Genomic DNA, 23,553 nt, shown 5'->3' with positions numbered 1-23,553 from the left:
ATGTGATCTATGTGTATAATCTAAATTTTCCATCTTGAATACTGCAAGTGAATTGCTTGTAAAGGATCAACAGTACATGAATTATTTGCAGAAACTATCTGGCAAGTAATTTTAACTATTGACTAAATCTGAGATAATTATAAACTGCTCAGGGACATTTCACAAACACAAAAAAGGTAATATTTTTCAAATAAATTACTTATTGGAAATTAATTTCCCAAGTCTATTTACAACATATCAGTTGATTTAAGTCTTAAACTGTGTTAATCAGATCATATAAAATCAGAAAAAAATGTCATCTCTTGAATAGGGTGAATACTGTAATGTTGTCTGTTCTTTGCTTCACACAGAAGGAACAGAAGAGCATAAAGACTTATGCAAAGCCCATTGCCTGATTAAGGACATGATTGCAGCAGTAGACTTGAAAGTCAACGAATATGAGAAAAGGCAAAAATTGCTGGAGATTCTCAATAAAATTGAAAACAAAACTTATACCAAACTGAAAAATGGCCATGTTTTCAGGAAGCAGGACCTGAAAAAGAAAGAGAGGACACTTTTGCATAAAGGTTTGGTGTATTGGAAAACTGCTACTGGACGTTTCAAAGGTACCATATCTTTGCAAAGAAATTCCATAGCTTTTTATTTGCAAATAATGTATAAAGATTAACATTTGGGTTAAAAAGATAAAATAACTTGTAACAATAGTTCACAAGTGTGAGTTTGTGGGTAGTGGAATTTAAGGTACCATAAAGGAACAAGAAATGCTGCTAATCGCTGACACGGTAATTCTGGAAGGTGTTGTGGTTTGTATGTGATGCACAGCACACCTAGGCATGGAGCCAAATTCAGACATGACATAACCAATCACACAAGATTCTTGCACTCTGCTGCTATTTGCATTTCTTGCCGCAAACCTGCCCCTCTGCACCCATATCATGCAGTTTACACGCACACTGTCTCATGTCATGCTGACATGTAAATTTACACCACCCAGTACTTCACATCTGATTTTGGCCCCTGGTGTCAAAATCACACTCACCTGCACTTGCAACACCTTCATTTGAGAGGAAAACTCAGGATCAAATTCAACTGGAGCCACATATGTACATCTAATTACAGAATTTGGTCTTCAGTGTTTTATCATACACAGTTTTCTTTTTTGCTGTCATTAACGTTCCATTAAAAAACATCTGTTCATGGTTTGTCTTATAAATTAGAAAAAAAAATTCACAAATGCTTTTACCCATATTTCCTTGTGCTGTGATTATATCAAGCCTCCCAAACATCAACAACAAGAAAATAAATTAGGGTGGGTCTGTCCTTGGATGCGGTTTCTCCAAAGAGCACCTAGTCACTTCAGGAAGAAGGGCTGGCAATTTGGTGAGCATCCTTTTTTTCCATCCAAGTTAGTACTTACTGATCAAGTGCTCCAGCATTCTATTGCAGAAAGGTGGCAGCAAAAAGTGCTGTCGTTCACACAAACTGTAAAACAGTAGCCTGAAATTGCTTTTGGCAGATTGTGATGAGATGCAGATATTTCTTACTCAGTTTACTGTAAGAATTCTTAAGTTTCCTTTGATCAGGATTTGTCTTCAGATTTAAAAGGAGAAATTGATTGTGATGTCTTTCATTAAAACCACTCTCTTTTTTAAAAGATAGTTTAGCTCTGCTTCTAACTGATGTGCTGCTGTTTTTACAAGAAAAAGACCAAAAATATATATTTGCAGCTGTTGTAAGTATATAAACAACATTTTTAATAAGTATTTTAAATATTTTATTGCACGTTTCTTAAAAGTTAGATGATCTTTAGGTTTTGTTATCCAATTATACTGATAGTAACGTTGTTTTTTTTCTGGTGTTGGGAATCTTGTCTGAGCAAAAATGTATTTGTATACGGAAAACTAAGAATATTTCCAATGTTAAAGGAAATGTTCTTCTTCGAGTGCTTGCTCATGTCCATTCCACATTAGGTGTGTGTGCTCGCCACATGCACCAGTGCTGGAAGTTTTTCCCTCAACAGTATCCATAGGTGAGCGGCTCTGGCGCCCTCTGGTGTGGTGCCTGGATGGCGCGGTATAAGGGGCGCTGCCAGCTCTCCCCACCCTCAGTTCCTTCTTGCCGCCAGTGACTGTGCACGGAACGTATGCCACTCTTACTAGCATTGCTTAGGCTTCCTTTGTACGAACTAGAGTTCTTGTAAAGGTTGTGTACATAGTAATCAAGTTAGTTAGCCTGTATCAGTAGTTAGTTTTGTTAATCCTGTCGGGGACTTAGGCAGGGGACGGGGCATGCCCTGGTCTCCAGACTTTAAGCACCACGATCGCTGCAAAAGGCCCATGCCTGTGAGCGATCCACATAGTAGCTGTCTCAGGTGCCTCGGTGAAGAGCATATAAGTGGTAAGTGTCGAATCTGCAAGTCCTTTAAACCTAGGACCAAGAAAGAGTGTGAGACTAGATTCAAAGCGCTCCTGATGGAGTTGGCGCTCACTCTGACCCCAAAGCAAAGGTCCGACTCAGAACCCAGCACTGCAGCATCGGTGCGTAGTGCCCCGCCAGCACTGTTGACGAGCCGGCACCGATCCCCATTCACGGCTCCAGCCAAGAAGTCAAAGAAGGCCGGTAGGGGACGGTCTACTCCCTGCAAAGAGAAGGAGAGAGCTGGGGCTGAGCTAAGACCTGCACCGGGCGGCTCATCTCCCCCGTCGGGAAGTCGGACCTCAGCTCACGCCGAGCGATGCAGCCCTCCCCGTTCCTTGCCTGGAAGCCTGGACACAGAGGCGAGCCTTGAGCAGCTTCAAGTGCCATCGATGCCTGAAGCGCTCCAGGCTGCGCAGGAGATCCTGACGTTTCTGATGCCACCCGTACGGCTCCGTCGGTGCCCAGACCTAGGGGTAAGCCTGCCTTGGGACCTTTCCGTCCGCCCTTGCCTCAACGGTACTGCTCCCCATCGCGGGGAACGTCCCACCACCGTTCACCCACTTGAAGCCGTCATGCCTTGGAGTTAGGGAGGAAGATGCATCGGAGCCCTCTACGGTCACCGGACCTTGGGCACCGGAAGTGGGTTTCGAGGTGGACTTCGCCGGTGACCTGGCGCAGACCCTTGGAGGCACCTGCTCCCCGGCAGGAATGTCGGGACTGGCCCTTCGCGTCACCAGAACACCATTACAGATCCCGGGAACGATCGGAGGACTGCAGCCATGGGCCCTGCCGACGATCCCCGAGACAGGTGTCACCATATTCTGGGAAATCCCCCTGGCATCAGGCCCGCAATACCTCCAGGTCATGCTCCTCGTCCCGGTACCGGTCTCAAAGCATGAGGCATGGATTGCCAGTCTCCCTTCATGGATCTGCTGAGCGCTGCTGGTCCCCGTAGAAGCGCACGTTCTGCTCGGACCAGTCCTCCTCTAGACGCGACTGTGAGTCCTGGTCATAGGGCAGCAATCACTCTGGATATGGCTCCAGCACGGAGCAAGGCTTCACATCTGCGGAGCAGCCTCCCAGACCCTCAGTGCCTCCTGCATCGTCGGTACCGAACCGAGGCCCAGTGGCTGGGCCCATGGTACCCCTGGAACCTGTGGGGGTTCACCCAGCCCTCCCATCCTGTCTGCTTGGCATCAGGAGCCTCGGACAGGCCTGTGGCGTCGACCTCACTCCCTCTGGTGCCTGAAACCCCGGGGGATAAGACCCAGCAAGTCCATGTGGACCAAGGGGAACAGCCTTCTGGACCACCAATGGGTGTCATGGAACCTGCGGTACCGGCCTCCTCCTCGTCACTGGATGAGGCCATCATGGAGCCCCTCACCCGGTTCCTCTGGATGACGCTAAGGTGTACCAGGAGCTGTTGTAGAGGGTCGCGTCCAGACTTGGCCTGCAGGTGGAGGAGCTGGAGGAGCAAGCGGACTACCTGTTTGATGTCCTCTCCTCCACAGCCCCAGCTAGGGTAGCCCTTTCCCTTCACAAAGGGGCACTGAAGTTATCCAGCGCCTTGTGGCAAACTCCCTCCTCTCTGCCCCCCATTTCCAAATGGGCAGAGTGTAAGTACTTTGTCCCAACTAAGGTGCACAAATACCTTTACTCCCATCCTGCCCCAAATTCCCTGGTGGTCGAGGCAGTTAACGACAGGGAATGCCAGGGGCAACTCGTAGCTACCCCAAAAAAATAAAGACTCCAGGAGACTGGACTTGTTCAGATGAAAAATGTATTCCTTGTCTAGCTTACAGTTGAGGGTGGCCAACCACCAGGCCCTCCTTGGCTGCTACGACTTTAATATGTGGCAGACTGTGGCCAAGTTTGAGACTGCCCTCCCAGAAGGTTCCTGCAAAGGATTCCGGGTGATCCTTGACGAGGGTACGGCTGCTGCCAGGGCGGCTCTTCAAGCAGCATCTGACGCTGCAGACTCTGCCACCCATACCATGGTGTACGCCATTTCCATACAGCAAGTATCCTGGCTGCTCTTCTCCGGGTTGTCCTCCAAAGCTCAGCACTAGATTCAGGATCTCCCCTTCGATGGCCAGGCCATGTTTGCAGTTACATGGGTTGAAGGACTCCCGTAACACCCTGGGGTTCTACGTTCCGGGGCCCAGCATGTAAGCGGTTCAAACTGCAACTTCCCCAGGGGTAAAGGAGCCAGCCCCGGCAGGACCTGCCGCACAAAAAGCCCAAGGTCTCCAGATGGTGCATGAGCCACCTGCCCCCACCCTCTGCCTAGTCGGGCTTGACCAACTCCAAGCAAGGAGCTAAAAAATCATTTTGAGGGTGTGCCCAGGGGCGACCTACCAGTCTGTTTCCTGGATCCTATTTTCCCAACTTTTTGCCACCGCCTTTCCTTTTTCCTTCCGCTTTGGTCGGCGATAACTTCGGACTGCTGGGTCCTCAGTATGGCAGCGCAGGGCTACGCCCTCCAATTTACTTACACCCCTCCTCCCACACACCCTGTCCCTCTTTAAGGACTCTTCTCACTAGAATCTTCTTGAGCAGGAGGTTCAGGGACTCTTACAGCTGGGGGCGGTGGAGGAGGTCCTGCCTCCTTACCCGAACAAGGGTTTCTATTCCCAGTACTTTCTGATTCCAAAGGCCAAGGGTGGTCTGCGTCCCATCCTGGACCTGTGAGACCTCAACAGATACCTAAGGAAGCTAAAGTTTCTCATGGTCTCCCTGGCCTCCATTATCCCATCCCTGGATCTGGAAGACTGGTATACCGCTCTTGACCTGAAAGATGCATACTTTCACATAGCAATCTTCCCAGGACACTGATGCTTTCTCTGTTTTATGGTTGGCTAGGCCCACTACCAGTTTACGGTCCTTCCATTTGGCGTGGCTACAGCACCGAAGGGTGTTCATCAAGTGTATGGTGGTAGTCGCGGCCTATCTCAGACGTCGGGGTATCCAGATTTACCTGTACCTCGATGACTGGCTTGTCAAAGGCAGCTCCAAGGCTCAGGTCCAACGTGACATCACTATACTACAAGCCACATGCGGCTCCTTGGGACTACTGGTCAACCACGAAAAGGCCATGTTAGTTCCAGTTCAAAGGATAGAATTAATTGGGGCCATGCTCGACACGACCTGGGTGAGAGTGTGCCTGCCTTTAGAGATGTTTCGGGCCCTCATGGACCTCATTGTGGATGTGTCCATGTTTCCCCTGACAACAGCCAGTGTGCCTGCGCCTGCTAGGCCACATGGCAACTTGCACATATGTGGTCTGCCTTTCCAGACTCCACATACGGCCACTGCAGCAATGGCTGGCGTCGACCTATTCCCAATCCAAGGACCACCTGGAAAAGATCGTAACCATCCCTCTGGTCATTCTCACCTCGCTGCGGTGGTGGACTGATCGTGAGAAGGTCCTGGAAGGAGTCTCATTTGACAGTCCCACTCCATCTGTCGAGCTAGTGTCGGAACATCTTGAGGGGTGCACCTTGAACATCTCCAGACCCAGGAGATGTGGACTCCGGAGGAGACAAAGTTACATGATAAATGTCAAGGAGCTCAGAGCGGTCCAGCTGGCCTGCGGGGTCTTCCTGCTGCACCTGGCGGGCAAAGTGGTGAGAGTCCTGATGGACAATATGGCCTCAATGTTCCACATCAACAGGCAAGGAGGAGCGCGCTCATTGGCTCTCTGCCAAGAGGCTGTCCATCTGTGGGACTTTTCATCGACCACGGCATCCATCTGAAAGCTGATCACCTCCCCAGCATCAGGAACGCCCTAGCAGATCACCTCAGCAGGGACTTCTCCTCTCACCACGAGTGGTCACTCCACCCAGAGGTGGCCTGCATGATCTTCCAGAAGTGGGGAACTCCCCAAGTAGATCTGTTTGCCACCAGGCAAAACAGAAAGTGCCATCAGTTTTGGTCCCAGCAGGGCCTGAGCAAGGGCTCCCTCTACAATGCTTTCTTCCTGTCGTGGGCCGAGGGTCTGATGTATGTGTTCCCTCCGATCCCTCTGGTCAGCCGGGTCCTAGTGAAGATCAATAGGGACAGGGCACGGGTTATCATAATCACCCCTGCATGCCCTAGCCAGCACTGGTTTGGCATGCTCATGAATATGGCAGTGGCCCCTCCCAGGCCCTTTCCCTACTGCCCAGACCTGCTGTCACAGGATAACAGTCGGCTCCTACAATCCAGCCTGGAGTCTCTACACCTCTCAGCGTGGATGCTCCGTTGTTAAACCCAGAGGAGCGTACCTGCTCGGAGGAGGTCCAGCAGGTCCTTCTTGGAAGAAGGAAGCCATCCACAAGACTAACTTACCTGATCAAGTGGATGAGGTTTTCCCGCTGGGTGTCAGAGCACAGAATTTCTCCCTCGCGTTCTTCAGTGCAGTCCATCTTGAACTACTTACTGCAACTCAGGACACAGGGTCTGGCGCACTCTTCCATTAGAGTGCACCTTGTGGCCATCTCCGTGTTCCACCAGCCTCTTCTCACAACATGACTGACAGCTTCCTGAGTGGCCTTGAGAGGCTTTGCCCGCAGGTATGGGCCCCGTCCTGCAGTGGGACTTTAACCTGGTCCTCTCCAGGCTCACCGGCCTGCCTTTCAAGCCGCTGGGCTCCTGCTCCCTTTCCTACTTGTCCTGGAAGGTCATTTTCCTGGTGTGGTGACGTTGGCGAGACTAGTCTCAGAGATTAAGGCCTTGACCTCAGAACTGCCTTACACAGTGTTTTATAAGGATAAGGTCCAGCTGCGGCCCCACCCAGCCTTCCTACTGAAGCGTTTTCTTCCACACCAGCTTCAGTAGGAAGGCTGGGTGGGGCCCATTCGACTAGAGCACAGGCGTCTTCGGCGGCCTTCCTGGTGCACATCCTATCCAGGGACAGGACATCTGTAGAGCCGCAACGTGGTCCTCGGTCCACATGTTCACGTCTCATTATGCCATCACTCAGCAGGCCAAAGATGATGCTGGGTTCGGCAGAGCTGTATTACAATCTGTGCAGCTGTGAACTCCTACCCACCTCTACGGGAACTGCTGGGAGTCACCTAATATGGATGGACATGAGCAAGCACTCGAAGAAGAAAAGACAGTTACCTTTTCCATAACTGGTGTTCTTCGAGATGTGTCGCTCATGTCCATTCCACGGCCTGCCCTCCTTCCCCACTGTCGGAGTTTCCGGCAAGAAGGAACTGAGGGTGGGGGGAGTCAGCGGCGCCCCTTATACGGCGCCATGTGGGCGCCTCTACAGAGGGTGCCAGAGCCACACCGCTATGGATACTGCTGAGGGAAAAACTTCCGGCACTGGTGCATGTGGTGAGCACACACACCTAATATGGAATGGACATGAGCAACACATCTCAAAGAACACCAGTTACGGGAAAGGTAACTGTCTTTTTTTAAGGAGAGGGAGTTGAGCAGAAAAGAGAGGGGAGAAATTGTTTTTAAGTTGTGTCTCACCTGATTCTGAAGGTCCATAATAGAGCAGGTTCTTTTAGTTTTTTTATAAAAATAAATTTAAAATCTCTAAAGCAAAACTGAAGATTTATTTTAATTGCAAATATAGTAATAAATACATTATATGTCAAATATATAAAATGTCTGTGGGTAAACTTTTCAAAAGCACCTACATGAATTTGGAGCCTAAATCTCATAGAAAGTCAATGGGACTTAGGCTTCTAAATCGCTTGGATGGTTCTGAAAATTTTACCCTTGAGGAACACTACACAAGCCTATGCAATTAGACATCAGGGAAAAAGACAGAAACATTATTACTAACCCAGGTAGTCTATATGACACTATAGAGTCACATTTTTAACATATAAACACCAGTTTTAGCCGAATAATTTATCACAAGGACAGTGTAAAATAAATTGTAATTTGACTATTGAAAGGAATACTTGATAGAATATTTGTTTGCCTGATCATTCAAAACTTGAGCTCACCAGCTGATCTTTGGCAAAATCCACTTAGGGCTTGTGTACATTACCTGCAGGATCGATGGGCAGCGATCGATCCAGCGGGGTTGATTTATCACGTCTAGTCTAGACGTGATAAATTGACCGCCGAGCGCTCTCCCGTCGACTCCAGTACTCCACCAGAGCGAGAGATGCAGGCGGAGTCAATGGGGGAGCGTCAGCTGTCGACTCACCGCAGTGAAGACACCGCGGTGAGTAGATCTAAGTATGTCAATTATTCACGTAGCTGAAGTTGTGTAACTTAGATCGATCCCTTCCCTCCCCCCCAGTGTAGACCAGGCCTTAGAGAGTGACCATAAAAGTCAAGACTAAGATTAATTTGACAAAGTAACAATTGTGCTTTTAAAAATACTTATCTTGTGTAATAGGATAATTTTTCTTCTGCATATGTCATGATTATTTTCTATAGGACCAGAAGCCTTCAGTTATATCACTTCAGAAGCTGATAGTAAGAGAGGTGGCCAATGAAGAAAGAGGGATGTTTCTGATTAGTGCTTCATCTGCAGGGCCTGAGATGTATGAGGTTCATACAAATTCTAAAGAAGAACGCAATAACTGGATGAGGCAGATTCAAGATGCAGTGGAAAGGTACAGGAAGGTGTCTGTATTTCTTTTTACCATGCAAAGCAGGAGCATGTCTTATGGCAGGAATTGTATATCACTAGAGCTGTGCCAAGCCTGTCAGTTCAGGCTTGCATGGAGCTCAGCAAGCCATTTTGCTTGTTGGTTTTGTTTCACGTGGATTTTCACCCCATGGCCAAATTCAGCAATGGCATAAGTGGGCTCAGGTTCATTTGACATCAGTATCTGGCTCCCACTACTCTATGTCAAGGTTTAGTGCATTGCCAAATACTCACGGGAGTTACCCATATGTTTCAGTTGTGAAATGGAGTTTTTTTCTTTGAGTTTGGGGCTCACATAAACCCCCAAACCTCAGAATGAAACTTGGCCAAACAGCTGAGTTTCTCAGAGCTTCCATCCTTTCCCTATGAGATCTCATGTGCAAGCCAGCTCAGGTTCCCTTTCCTTAGTCTTTGGTAGTCATGATATTCTGGGGTGTTGTAGATCTCCAGACCTTCTCATGTCCTTGGGAAATCGCCCTCATATCTTCCTAGGCTGGCCAGCTGGCCTGCTGCCTCAGGTTTAGTTGACAAGGTAAATCGGCTCCTCATAATCCCCCAAAATATCTTTACAGTACCACAGCTATGAGGGGGCCATCCATTCATTCTTAAAGACATTGGAGGGAAGGGTCAAGGCATACTATTATTCCACAGAATGGGGACATGTAAGAAGTAGGTGTGGTCTCAATCTTTGCCCAATTTGCAAATCTCAGTGAACTCAGGTTGGACTGAATATTTGCCAGGTTTGAAGATTTGTTATGACATATTTGCACAGCTGTAGCTCTCCTTTTTTTTTATTTTTGGCAGTCCTACTGTGGTGAAGAGGAACAGAGAGCTTAGTTTTGAACTACTTAATTTTGGAAGAAGTTGCAGAAGGTCTGCTTCTCTGTTAGAGCAGAAGTTGCTAACGTTGCATTTTATTTTTTACGGCTGAAAAATTTCTGTGTGTGTGTGATATACAGATTTTACTTTATCTGCCTTTGTTTGCATTTCACCATTAAAGTTGTCCAGAGGAAGAAGGAAAAATTAGCGAATCTGATGAAGATAGACGGATAGCTGAGGCCAAAGCAGCCAAGATTCAAAAATGTCAAGGTACAGTGCCTCTCACACTACACTTAAAATTCCACTGCCAGAGAGTTAGGAGTGTAAAAAATAATCTGCATTACTGACTAATAAAGGGATGTACAACAGGTGCTCAGACACAACAGTGATGACTTCAGGATGGTTGGATTGATAGATTAGCTTCAGAAGTGGTAAAGCAAGGGAGTGCTTTGATGTGTGTGACTTGAGCCTAGACATATTTGTTTCTTTGATATTTCATTGTATCCACCTGTTTTATATTTTTACCCCACTGCAATCAATACAAGAAAAAGTATTGAAAAAGCCAAAGAAATTGATGTTTTCAAATAGGCATTGAACAGGTATAGTTCTTTATTTACCGAAATAGCCTGAACCTTCAGTAGTTACATGGATTTGTATCTCTTTATAACTACTCATCTGTCACTACTTCGTTGTATATTATCTAAACATGCAGCACTTAGGCCTAGGCTTAGCACTTTTGACACAGTGAGACACAAATTGCACATCTTTTCTGCTCGATTGACTCCAGGGGAGAGTAAGTGGTAGAGTTGCTAGCATTTGAGTATTACGTTCCAGGGGTGTAATCCAGACCTGTGAGGGGTTGTCATTGCCTGCCCTGCAACCATGGGTGCCTCACAATGTTTTGCTGCTGTCGCTCCAAACCTGGGCTGCTCACAGACAGCCAAACAGCATGCAAGTCACACCCTGTGTGCCTGTGTGTAGCTGCAGCCGGCCAGCTACACACCAGCCACATTCTGGCTTCCAGCAGCCTTGGTAACCACTTTCAGGGTCACCTCAACACATTTCCAGTCCCAAACTTTCCCCAAATATATGTGTTCTGCACTGTGCAGCCCTCTCCTGGACAGTTCCAATATTACAGGTCTGTTGCCCCTGAAAAGGGTCAGTGAACAACAGTTTGCTACTTTAACTGCAGTTACCAAACAATTCAGTTTAAACACTACACACGATTAGTTTTGATTAAAGCAAGTTTAACTACAAAGAGAGAAATTTTAAGTGAATATAAGTACAAGGTATTAAAGTCAGAAATGGTTACAAGAGAAATAAAGATAGAATGTTTTCTAGTAACTAAAACTTAACAAACTAGACTTGGTTCAAGGTAAAATTCTTACCACAGGTTCCCAGCAATATTGTTGATCAGATTTTATTGTCAGGATCTCTCACAAAGTCCAAAGGCTGGTTCCTTTCTCTTCTTGGGAGAAAGAGTGAGTGAGAGAATCTGGGGAGTTTTTGCCCCTCACTGTTACAGTCCAGGCAGCCTTTGAAATGCATTTTCCTGAGGGTTATCCCTAGATAAAGTTCCTTCCCACTGTGAGGATTGAGACAAGAGTCTCGTGGTGAAAGAAGTTCCATGTTGTTGTTAGTTAAAATGAAGATTGATCTATTCCTACCCACCCCCTTCGCTGCCAAGGAATGGCCACTTAATGGGTGATTGTCAATCAGATTTGATGACATGTGGCTAGAGGTGCCAGATTGTCTTTTGTCTTTGAAAAACAAGTTTCCCGCCTCTCACCCTGATTTGTCTGGTAGGCACATTTCATTCATAATTTCAGCTTATGTTCATAAATTTACATATCATGTTGCTACACACATTTCACCATGATATTATTGACCTGCAAGTTATTGATACCTCACAAGGCATATTTTGTACAAAGATTACAATCACATGTATGATATGAATACTGGGGTGCATTTGGTCATAATGGGGAGGACAACTTTAGATCTCCACTTGGACCTTTGTGGTGGAGGCTGATTAGATATGCACAGAATCCTCACTTCCTCTAGCTGCCTTAGCCAGGCCTGCTTCCTGGAATTTGCCCACTTTGAGGGCTGCATCAGATGGCTGAGGGGCCCACAGTATAGTCAAGATTGCATCATCAGAACTCCTCAATGGTCAGACTTTCCGCCACTGTGGGGACTTTGTCAGAATCTGGGTCAACTTTCATCAGTGCAGATTATGGACGGAATGAATCTTGTCCCTTTCAGTTTACAAAAGGTATCATGCAAACTGAGTCATTCCTCGGCTTTGTTTGTAAGTACGTAGTAGCTTTGAATTAGCAACGATAATGTGGCAGATGGATAAGAGGAGGAGTGGGGAGTGTACTTTACCTTCAGAACAGAATGGTGTTATTGCTAACATAATATGTCCAAATTTGATTAATAGAATCTCTGAGTAGCCAAGACCAGCAGATCTGCAGTTATTTGGAAGATAAGTTGCATATCTATGCAGAGCTTGGAGATATGAGTGGATTTGAGGATGTCCATGTGGAACCACATCTCCTTATCAAACCTGACTCTGGAGAAATGCCACAGGCTTCCTCATTGTTGGCAGCAGCACTCAGGGAAGGTGAGATTGTCTAGAGGGAAATGAAGCAGCGACTGTGTAGATCACAGATGCCAGCTTCCAACTTTCCCCGGGGTGTGCTTAACCCCCCCACTCAGCCCCGGGCCCCGCTCCCACTCCACCCCTTCCCCCAAGCTCCCACCCTGCTTCTTCCCACCCTCACTACACCCCTGCCCAGCCTCTTCTGGCCCAGTTCCTCCCCCTCCTTCCCAGCGCCTCCTGCACAGCATGGAACAGCTGATCCGTGGAAGGCGGGAGGCGCTGGGAGAAGAGGAAGGAGTTGATCAGTGGGGCCGCCAGCGGGCAGGAAGTATTTCGGGGGAGGAAGGGCATAATTTTTTTTCCGTGGGTGCTCCAGCTCCTATGGTTTAGACAGGCCCCAAGGGTGGTATTTGAAGTAAATAATCCATTGATATCCACTTAGTTTGCAGCCAAATTGCTTTATGGTATGGTTTAGCAAGGTCTCAAAAGCTCAGCAGGGTTGAGCTACGTGAATACCTGGATAAGAGACGTCCAAGAAACGTCTACTCTCGTGCTGTGGGAGGTGATGCTGTGGGTTGCATGTTTTATGGAGTCATTGAAATGTAGAGCTGGAAAAGGGACCATGTAAACCTAGACCATTCCTTACAGGTCCAACCTATTCATAAAAACCTCCCATGTTGGGGATTCTATGACCTCCCTTGGAAGCCTTTTCCAGAACTTGACTACCTTTATAGTTAGAAAGTTTTTACTAATATCTAACCTCCCTTGCTGCAGATTAAGCCCATTACTACTTGTAAAAAGAAAAGGAGGACCTGTGGCACCTTAGAAAGTAACAAAGTCCTCCTGTTCTTTTTGCGAATACAGACTAACACGGCTGCTACTCTGAAACCTGTCATTACTACTTGTGCTATCTTCAGTGGACATGGAGAACAATCGATCAATGTCCCCTTTATAGCATCCCTTGACATATTTGAAAACTGTTATTAGGTCCCCCCCTCAGTCTTTTTTTTTCAAGACTAAAAATGCCCAATTTTTAACCTTTCCTCATAAGTCAGATTTTCTAACTCTTTTACATTTTTGTTGCTCTCTTCTGGGCTCTCTCCAGTTTGTCCACATCTTTCTTAAAACGTGGTACCCAAAGCTGGACACAGTACCCAGCTGAGGCCTCACCAGTGCAAAGAAGAAATGGACAGTTACCTCCTGTGTCTTACATACAACACTCCAGTCAATACGCCACAGAACGATATTAGCCTTTTTCACAACTTCATCATGTTGGTTCATATTCAGTTTGTGATCCACTATAAATCCCAGATCCTTTTCAGCGGTACTACTGCCTAGCCAATTATTCCCCATTTTATAGTTGTACATTTGATTTTTCCTGCCCAAGCATAGTACTCTACACTCTTCTCTATTGATTTTCATCTTGTTGATTTCAGACCAATTCTCCAGTTTCCACAGGTCATTTTGAATTCTAATCCAGACTTCCAAAGTGCTTGAAACCTCTCCTAGCTTAGTGTTCTCCACAAATTTTGTAAGTAAACGGTCCACTCTGTTATCCAACTCATCAGTGAAAATGTTGAATAGTACCAGATCCAGAACAGACCTCTGCAGGACCCCACTAGATACATTCTTCCAGTTTGACAGTGAACAATTGATCACTACTCTTTGAGTATGGTTTTTCAACCAGTTGTGCACCCGCCTGATAGTAATTTCATTTAGATCACATTTTCGTAGTTTGCTTATGAAAGTTTCATGTGGGGCTGTGTCAAAAGCCTTACCGAACTCAAGATGTAGCACATCTACTGCTTCCCCACGTCCAACCCTGTCAAAGGAGGAAACTGTGACTGATTATGGGTGAAATCTGTAGGAAAAAAATTGTCCAGGTTTTGGAGGTGTTCATGGATGGAAGAATATTTTCTTCTGTTATTTCAAACAAGTCATATTTGAATTAAATGTACTGTCTGACTATAATGTTATCATTCTGTCTGATGAGAAATACATAGATTTACAGTGGAAAAACCCCAAGTTCTCAAAGTAAGTTCATCAGTTGCCAAGAAGGTATTACTTAGATGCTGGAAAGATGTATCTCCGTTTTCATAGTGGAGCCTGACCTCTCTGAGGGTGCATCTTATGAGAGAATTATCTCTTGGTTATAGGGTAAAAACAATAATGTATATGGGAACCCTGTGTAAGTCACTTACAACTAAGTATAATAGAGCATACACACATCCTCCTTTTTCTGCCCATTTTTAATTTTGATTTTCCTTCCCACCTCTGTTGCTCTTGACTGTGCCTTAGACATCCGGGTTTTGAGTTTAATGTTACAGCAATTGCCCAGGGGATCACTTTCCAGTACCAAAATACTGTAATTATTTATGCAGAATGCAGCTATTTCATTGATTTTTGTAACACACATTTTCTTCTCCAGCTGAAAGCCTCCATGTTGCTGTAACATCATCACAAGCAAATGATGCAAACAAGTCATCAGAGGCGAGTTCTGGAGATGCAAGCTTGACAAACACACTTAGTGCCGATGAAATATTTGAATCTCCGACTCGTAAGTAAAACCTGACACTTTTACTTGCCCCGATAACAGTACTAATTGTCTCAGGATGTTTCCCAGCCTTCTGCAATCCATAACAGTCTAGGATCAATAAAGAACAATATAGTAGTAATAAAAAAATACAACAAATCAGATCATCAGCTGGTATACATTGGCATAGCTTCATTGAAGTCAGTGGATCATTTACACCAGATGAGGATCCGCCTTGATGTGTGCCTTCCTCCAGTCCACATTAATATTTCATATATGTATAAAATACATTATCTTGTCTTTTCTGTTGAACTCCATAGCAAGCATATATTGCCTTTTAAATAATTTCTGCTGACTTTCATGAGAGGCCCTATACATCAATTGATGTGCAGAGCTTGACATTCCAATCATTAGAGCCATTATACAGTATAGATTTCTTAACCAGTTGAAAATTCTGGTACTAAACCCTGTAAAACTGCTAATACAGTAAAGTTCCAGCTATATTTATTTCATAATGTGTTTGTTGGGGGTTGGTTTTTTTTTTTTTTTTTGCAAGTTGGGCATTTCTTATTTTTTGAGATAGAAAAGGAAGAAATGCCACTTTTTCTCTCACGGTTGTATTTGCTCATCAGCATGTATATATGGTTTGGGGGCAATTTATGTAAATCTGAAATTTCAGCATACTGTAGGTTTAACACACACTGTGCTGTTTGTTTCTCTATTCAGAAAAGCAGTGTACTGTGTAATGTTTAGCATTTTTCTTATTTTTCTCCACCCCGCACATTTTGTTGGGGTTTTCATCACTAATTACAGAAATGAAAAGAGACGAAGAATCTTGTGACTTCAGTCCCAGGATTTGTCATGCCGTGAATGAAGAGGCAGGCTCTCTGATGGGGGATAAGGTACTGTAAATGATCTGTCTTCCTGTGTGTTTGTATAGCACCCACCCCAATGGGCGCTGCAATCCAGACTGGAGGTTCCTGCAGTGTAGATAAATAAATAATAATAATAATGTGATATTTAAGGACTGTATTTGTGCCCACAGCACTGGATGGGTGCATTTTATTAACCCCAAATAAAGAAATGAAGGTCACTGGGTCACTGTAACTAACTGTGACAGCCTTACAAGCCTGTGGGCTTGGAGTAGCAGCTGCAGGGCCACTTTGAGCCACTTGTGCAATGTTAAGGTTCCTGGATCCATCCTGACCCGCTACTTAACACCAACCTATGTTGGGCAGATAATGGCACTCCCTCCACTCCCCTCTCTGACACATGGTAGTGAAAGCCCCTGCATGGAATAGATCTCTGATGGCACAAATAGGACTTGTGCTGGCTGTCCTTACCACGGTGACTTTCACCTCACTACCAACTCCCATATAAAACAGACTTAGTGTTCTTACAACAAATCACTATTGAATTTTAAGTGGACACAAAACAGAACAATTTCAAAATAAGAGAAACTACCAATATTTCAAAATCCCTTAACTCTTTAAACAACTCATGCAATTAATTCCAAACTGTTGGACTCAAAAATCTCTCCCTAATGGAGCATACATACGAAACAATTCAGGCAGCAGCAAGATGCTTTTTCAGAAAGTTAGAACAGGGATTAAAATTGGGCAAAAACTAAGGCCTTCCTATAGAGAGAAGGGGCAAACTGGGAGCTTTACAGAGAAGCAGAAAAAGGGGGAAAGAGGGAGAGAGAGAGAAAGATGGGGGGAAAATCTTTAAAATGGAAAGCAAAATTGTAAAAATGCTTAGAAATGGCAGGGAAAAGACAAAAAGGAAAAAAGAGATCAGAGGGGTAAAAGTGAGAGAGAATGGACAAAAACTAGGTGACATGCACCAATCCCACCTGGGGTTTGAGGAGACACATTCAGACCCATTGCAGACTTGGGGCTTCCAAGGCAAAACAGCTGGGAACTAGTTTCATGCTTTGTAGTAAATCAGCCACCAGGAGGTGGCAGAGCAAGCACACACAAGAGAAGAGACAAGGGATTTCAAGGGCAGCCGATGTTCTCAAACCCTTCTTAGAGCAGTGGTTTTCAAGCTTTTTTTCTGGCGACCCAGTTGAAGAAAATTGTTGATGCCCAGGATCCAACAGAGCTGGGGGGTTTGGGGTGTACGAGGGGCTCAGGGCTGGGGCAGTGGGTTGGGGTGTGGGAGGGGGTCAGGGCTCTGAGCTGGGGATGCAGGCTCTGGGGTGGGGCCGGGGATGAGGGGTTGGGGTGCAGGAGGGGGATCTGGGTTGGGGGGGGGGGCTCAGGGATGGGGCCAGGGGTTGGGGCACGGGGTTGGGGCATGGGCTTACCTCAGGTGGCTCCCAGTTAGCGGCTCAGCAGGGGTGCTAAGGCAGGCTTCCTGCCTGTCCTGACACTACAGAGTATGCTGCGCCCCGGAAGCAGCCAGCAGCAGGTCCAGCTCCTAGACGGAGGCACGTAAGTGGCTCCACGCAGCTCTTACCTGCAGGCACCGCCTCCCCATCTCCCATTGGCTGGGAACTGGTCAATGGGAGTGCGGAGCCAGTGCTCGGGGCAGGGGCAGCACACGGAGCCCCGTGGCCCCTTCGCCAAGGAGCCAAACCTGCTGCTGGCCACTTCCAGGGCACAGCAAGGTGTCCGAACAGGTAGGGACTAGCCTGCTTTAGCCGGGCAGCACCGCCAATGGGACTTTCAACGGCCCAGTTGACGGTGCTGACCAGAGCCGCTGCGACCCAGTGCCTTACATTCTGTGACCCAGTACTGGGTCGCGATCCACGGTTTGAAAACCACTGTCTTAGAGGATGGTCATGGGCACTGATTGTCCAATGCTATGTTCTGATTGGCCCATTCGGCACTTTTTAGTGATGTCAGCTGCCAGCCGGGCACAGCTGTGATCTCAGTTCCATCTCATGCCCATCATATGGAATTTAAAAGGTTTAATAAGAATAAACAAGGGAGAATGATTGGTCATCTTTTCCCCCATAGACACTCCATTTAACATAAGACCTGTAGGATTTTATAGCAATCCCCCTCTGCCCTGCCTTCTGTGCTAGCTTTCTCTCCTGTCCTTCTCTTTCCCCTTCCCTCCTCCTTGTCTCCCTTTCGCTGCCTCATGGTCCCCCTCTTTCCCACTGCAACTTCAAGCAAAGGAGCCCATCTTCTTCTTCAGTGCTACTCAGCTCTGCAACCGGGCCACAAGGGCTGGCAGCAGCTCTTCCATTTTTTAGTGCTCCTGCCGCATTAGGACTTCAGCAGGGAATCTGCTGCAGAGCTGAGCAGCACTAAAGGAGCAGCTTTTCAGCTAAAGTGTTTACAGTGGGGAGGGAAGACAGAAAAGATGGAGAGGGAAAGGGAAGGGGAAAATGTATCGAGTTTAATGTTTCCACTTCCCCCTTGACCTTGGCTACATTCTCAGCCGCAGCTTGTGGCCTTTCCATCATCACTTTTGGTTATCAAAACTAAATTAGGCCCCTGATTTACTCTTTATAATAGAAAGTAAGATCAGCAGTGAGTTTTGGTCCACAAAGTGCTGTTGAAGATGCTGCTGTTGTCATGGAGAAGTGAGAGCGAGTCCAGATATTCTAGGCAACCAAAAACAGCGTAACAGTGACCACATAGCAAGTGTATTCAAAGTAGTTTGGAAAGGATTGTGTTTGGCTTTTTCTCTATTTGTTTTTCCTCATCCTTCTCATAGGAGCTGTTTTTCATGATAAAAGGATTGTGGGTAACTTCTCCAGCCCCGCCCACACCCTTACTCCCAAATTTTAAAAAGGTTCTTAGAAAAAAATGAAATGTAGAATTAATGACCCGGCTCTAATAGCAACAAGCTTTGACAGGATGCGTATTAGTAGGCTATTGATGTCCCTTTCAGGAGGCTGAATGCACTCACCCTTCTGCTTCATGCCTCATAACACATCTAAGGCATTCACCCTAGTTTGTTAATATAAACCCTGTTGTGGTTTCTTGCTGTGTTAGTACATAGCTTGTGGTTCTTCAGAAATCTGTTACAACTGACTGTAAGTAACACAAGTCACTCTACTGTACATACTGTAATCAGGATACTGTATTTGCAAAATTGTCAAGGAAACAAAGTGTTAATGGAAATATAATTTCTCTGCAGGAGTTGTCCACGTGGGGATTAAAATTGTGGATGAAATACTTTTGTTTTTACAGTTGTCCTTGGGATCGCTAGTGATTTCCAAGTAATTTCTGGTGTTGGTGAATTATTAGTCTTCATAGATTACTGTTTCTGTCTTTTGTCACATGACACATAAAAAGGTTTGACTTAGTATTGCATGAGTTAGCAATATGAGTTTTTGGGCTAGGAAAAAACATTATCTAGAATATCCTATTTCAAAGTTTATAACAGATATTCACAGCTATATGTATTTACATTTATTGTAGGTAGAACGCATGAATTTCTCAGGTTCTACACCGACTGAGGTGAGTATGAAGTCCAAATATGAACGTATTATTTAGTTAAACTTTATAGTTTTCATAGTTTTGAAAATCCTTCTCTTATTTTCCAGATTGTACAAGCAATCCAGAATTTAACCCGCCTCTTGTACAGCATACAGGTGAGTACTCTGTTAACTTCGTACAGTAATACATCTATTAATGTTTCCCTTAAGAAAAAGTTTCTTTATCTTCCCCTACTTTCAGACACTGTCACCATGTCACAATCTATTGACTTTTTACTGTTGCGTAATTTAAATAATAAAGTAATATAACACGTGTTGGTTTATATTATGCTACAATGATATTCTCCTTCCAAGAATTCAGAAGAATACTTCTTTGGAAAACTTCTTCCAGGAGAGGCGTGTACAATCCAAAAGGCTGTGGAGAAATTAAGATGGAGGATCTAAACTAATCAGTCAAATTGCACCTTATCTCCTTTCCAGATACCATTCAGAATCTTGGAAAATTTGGATATTTAAATTAAAACACTCCCCAGATTATGTAAATTGCACAGATAGCTCTTGCATAATAGATTCCTGACTCCTAACAACAAAGCCAAGACTTTGAACAGTTTTTGTCTAATGCGTAGAGTAACCTGCTGGGAGTTGGACTTCTAGGTTCTGTTGCCAGCTGTATGATCTTGGCTATATTATTTAACCTCATAACTGTAAACAGGGTACAATTACCCAAACTGGTCAAAAAGTGGAATTTCCATCCCACAGAAAAATCCCGTCTTTCAACATTAGTTTTCATCTCACATCAAGACAAAATGTTGAAATATCAAAAATTTTGCTGGAAGGAAAAGTTTTGAAAAATTTTGATTCAGAAACTTTGAAACACAAAATGTTGACATTTACAATCAGAATGACACATTTTTGACATTTTGAAATGAAATTTTTTTTGTTGAAGAAAAATTGAAAAAAAATTAAAAATGACGTTTCCCATGAAAAATTTTAATTCTGATAAAACCACATTTTCCTATAGGAAATTTTTCAGTCCAAAGATTTGGACCGGCGCTAATAATTGCTTGGCTACATTCAATGGTGTTGTGAGGCCTAATTAATTACTGTTTGTAAAGTATCTGAGGTTACTTATAATTTACAAGCGCGACAGTGGCATAGCTGTCTACTCCACAAGCATCTGCATGGCAGTAGACACGTCCTGCAGTAGTGGAAAGCTTTTTCAGTTGATGAGGTTAATCCATATCTCCAAGATGCAGTAACTAGGTTGGTGGAAGAATTCTTCCATTGACCTAGCTGTATCTACATGGGGGCTTTGTCAACCTGTCCATGGCAATCAGGGCTCGAAATTTATCACAGTCCTGAGTCTACATGCAACCGACGAAGTGGGTATTCACCCACGAAAGCTTATGCTCCAATACGTCTGTTAGTCTACAAGGTGCCACAGGACTCTTTGCCGCTTTTATAGTTAGGTGGATCTAATTTTTAAGTGTAGACCAGGCCTGATACTTTTGAATGAGCGGCCCTATATACATGCACAGTTCTGTTGTCATTTATTATAAGATTTAGGGCATTTATGGGCAGGCAGAGCAACTGATCTTTTCCCACTTGCCAGAGTATCTATCTATTTTATCTAATGGCTAAAGAATTTCCTTCCCTAAAAATTTCAAAATACAATAGTTTGGCAAAATACGAAATTGATAGTTAATTATTTTATCATTTCTACAACTTCAGTATTGTAGACCCAGACCGGGCCTGGCAGTGGGTGAATGTTCCTGGGTGAGGGCACTGTGATCTTGCCACCCCTTAAATTTCTGCACAGGGGCCAGCCATAATCTCTCCCTAATGTTAAGAACTATGATAGTTTACTTCTGTTGTAGTAGCAACCATATGGAGCAGAGAGGAGCAAGGAGAGAGAACCATGGCCCTCCCCATCTTCCAAACTAGGCAATGCAGCTAAGCCAATATAGTAAGCAAGAGCCAGGAATTACAATGGAGTCACTTGGAAGCCTCAGATGATTCCTGCTGGAATGGATTCCCTTAGCCGCGCCAGCCCCAATGCAGGGTGTTGCTTAATTGCTTAAGTACAACTCTTAGTGAAAGAAGTAGTTACTCTATAACAAAATAAACAGGGCTTTTTTCATCTATGTACTTATGTGGACCTCATCCACAGTCATTAATGTAGTTATCCTCACAACACTCCTGTGAGATAGGGAAGTGCTGTATGTCCCCATTTTACAATGAGAGAACTGAGGCACAGAAAGGCTAAGTGACTTGCCCAAGGGCACACAAGAAGTCTGTGGCAGAGCAGGGACTTGAACCCAGATCTCCGAAGTTCTAGGCTAGTGCCCTAACCACTGAACCATCCTTTTTCTCTGTGAGCTGTTTTGAGACAAGGATTGTGTGGCCTACTGGATAGAGCACTTGACTGGGACTCAGGAGACCTGGGGTCTATTCCTCACTCTGCCACTGGCCTGCTGGGCAACCTTGGGCAAGTCTGTGACTCTGTGACTCAGTTTCCTATCTGTAAAATGGGGATGAAGATACTGACCTCCTTTTGTAAGGCTCTTCGAAATCTACTGATGAAAAGCTGCATTTCAGGTTTATCTGCGTAAGCTCTTTCTCTTTATTGTTATTATTACAATATAGCATCTAGAACAATGAGGCCCTGATCCTAATTTGGGTTTCTGGGCATGGCTGTAATATAAAAATGAGATGATAATATTCATCACTAACTAGAAACTCCCTGAAAAAGAGTGAAATGATTCAGTTCATTACAAAATGTCTCTCAGAACATGCATGAATACAGAATTCTGTACTTTTAATAGGCAGCAGGTTTAAAACAAACAAAAGGAAGCATTTCTTCACACAACGCACAGTCAACCTGTGGAACTCCTTGCCAGAGGATGTTGTGAAGGCCAAGACTATAACAGGGTTCAAAAAAGAACTAGATAAATTCATGAAGGGTAGGTCCATCAATGGCTATTAGCCAGGATGGGCAGGGATGGTGTCCCTAGCCTATGTTTGCCAGAAGCTGGGACTGAGTGACAGGGGATGGATCACTTGATGATTACCTGTTCATTCCCTCTGGGGCACTTGGCACTGGCCACTGTCAGAAGACAGGATACTGGGCTAGATGGACCTTTGGTCTGAGCCAGTATGGCTGTTCTTAGGTTCATGATGAATAGACTCCAAAGAAGCACTTGAGTGCTGACGCTTAAGGAAAATAGTAATATTTTTACATAATGTTTATTAAAAAAATTCAAAACCAGGTGGAAATTAATATTTGGTTTTGGTGACTAGGCAGCCTTAACCATCCAGGACAGCCATGTGGAGATCCATAAGATAGTACTGCAAGAGCATGAAAGGACCAGTCGGGGTCACAGTTCTCGTGGAAACCTACTGCTAGACCAGGAAAAATACCGAAATTTGGAAAAACAAAGGGAAGAACTGGCAAATATACACAAACTTCAGCAACAATTTCAACAGGAGCAGCAGCGTTGGTCCCGCGAGTGTGACCAGCAGCAACGGGAGCAGGAGATAAGAGAGAATCAGCTGCAGGAGAGGGAGAGAGATTGCCTATGTCAGGAACAGCTTCTTCATCGGAACCGGGGAGAACTGGAGCTTCAGCTGCAGGAGTTCCAGCAGAACCTGGAAAGGCTTAGGGAGGGCCAGAGGATGGTGGAAAAGGAAAGAGAGAACGTGAAGATGCAACAAAAGATATTGTGGCACTGGAAACACAGCCGCCAGAGCAGTCTGCCTGTAGCATTTCCATCTTCAGGGAGCAATGAGGTACATGATTTCCCTTCGATAATTTTACCCTAAGCCAGTCTATATTATTATAGTGACCTACCCTTAAGATGCTGAAATTGCAGAAAGTTTTTTCTGAGACAAATCTGATACTTCACTTGGCAACGTATTGAGTTGGTGTGTATGGGACCTAGCTTCAGAAGCATCCAAGGGTTTCCCAAAGGCTGGGAGCGCTGCAGAATGACACTCGGCCCATGGGTATAAACGTGAGGAAATAGAAAGAATCATCATGTCCACATTTTACTCAACCACTTCTGCTTTCCCATTAAATAGTTGGGGAAATGTTTAGTTTTCTGGAGCAAGAGAACATCCCTGTTTCTCAGAGGAAGGCTATATCCATGTGTGGGGTGCAGACTGTCTAG

The 23,553-nt window shown here is 45.1% G+C and overlaps 1 protein-coding gene across 9 annotated transcripts in view; it reads left to right on the top strand.

Annotated features, from left to right (window-relative positions):
• ARHGEF28 (Rho guanine nucleotide exchange factor 28) overlaps positions 1–23,553 on the top strand; it is a 191,262-nt gene that overhangs the window by 143,149 nt on the left and 24,560 nt on the right. For all 9 annotated transcript variants that reach the window (XM_037903025.2, XM_043547016.1, XM_037903021.2 and 6 more), the window contains 10 exons: positions 351–605; positions 1,656–1,732; positions 8,815–8,993; positions 10,029–10,117; positions 12,288–12,470; positions 14,878–15,006; positions 15,796–15,884; positions 19,368–19,406; positions 19,493–19,540; positions 22,685–23,173. In XM_037903025.2, the coding sequence (XP_037758953.1) occupies positions 351–605; positions 1,656–1,732; positions 8,815–8,993; positions 10,029–10,117; positions 12,288–12,470; positions 14,878–15,006; positions 15,796–15,884; positions 19,368–19,406; positions 19,493–19,540; positions 22,685–23,173 (1,577 nt within the window). The remainder of the gene's footprint in view (positions 1–350; positions 606–1,655; positions 1,733–8,814; positions 8,994–10,028; positions 10,118–12,287; positions 12,471–14,877; positions 15,007–15,795; positions 15,885–19,367; positions 19,407–19,492; positions 19,541–22,684; positions 23,174–23,553) is intronic.

Source organism: Chelonia mydas, chromosome 5 (genome assembly GCF_015237465.2).
Source record: "Chelonia mydas isolate rCheMyd1 chromosome 5, rCheMyd1.pri.v2, whole genome shotgun sequence".
NCBI lineage: Eukaryota > Metazoa > Chordata > Testudines > Cheloniidae > Chelonia > Chelonia mydas.
This window is presented reverse-complemented; position numbering and strand designations above follow the sequence as displayed.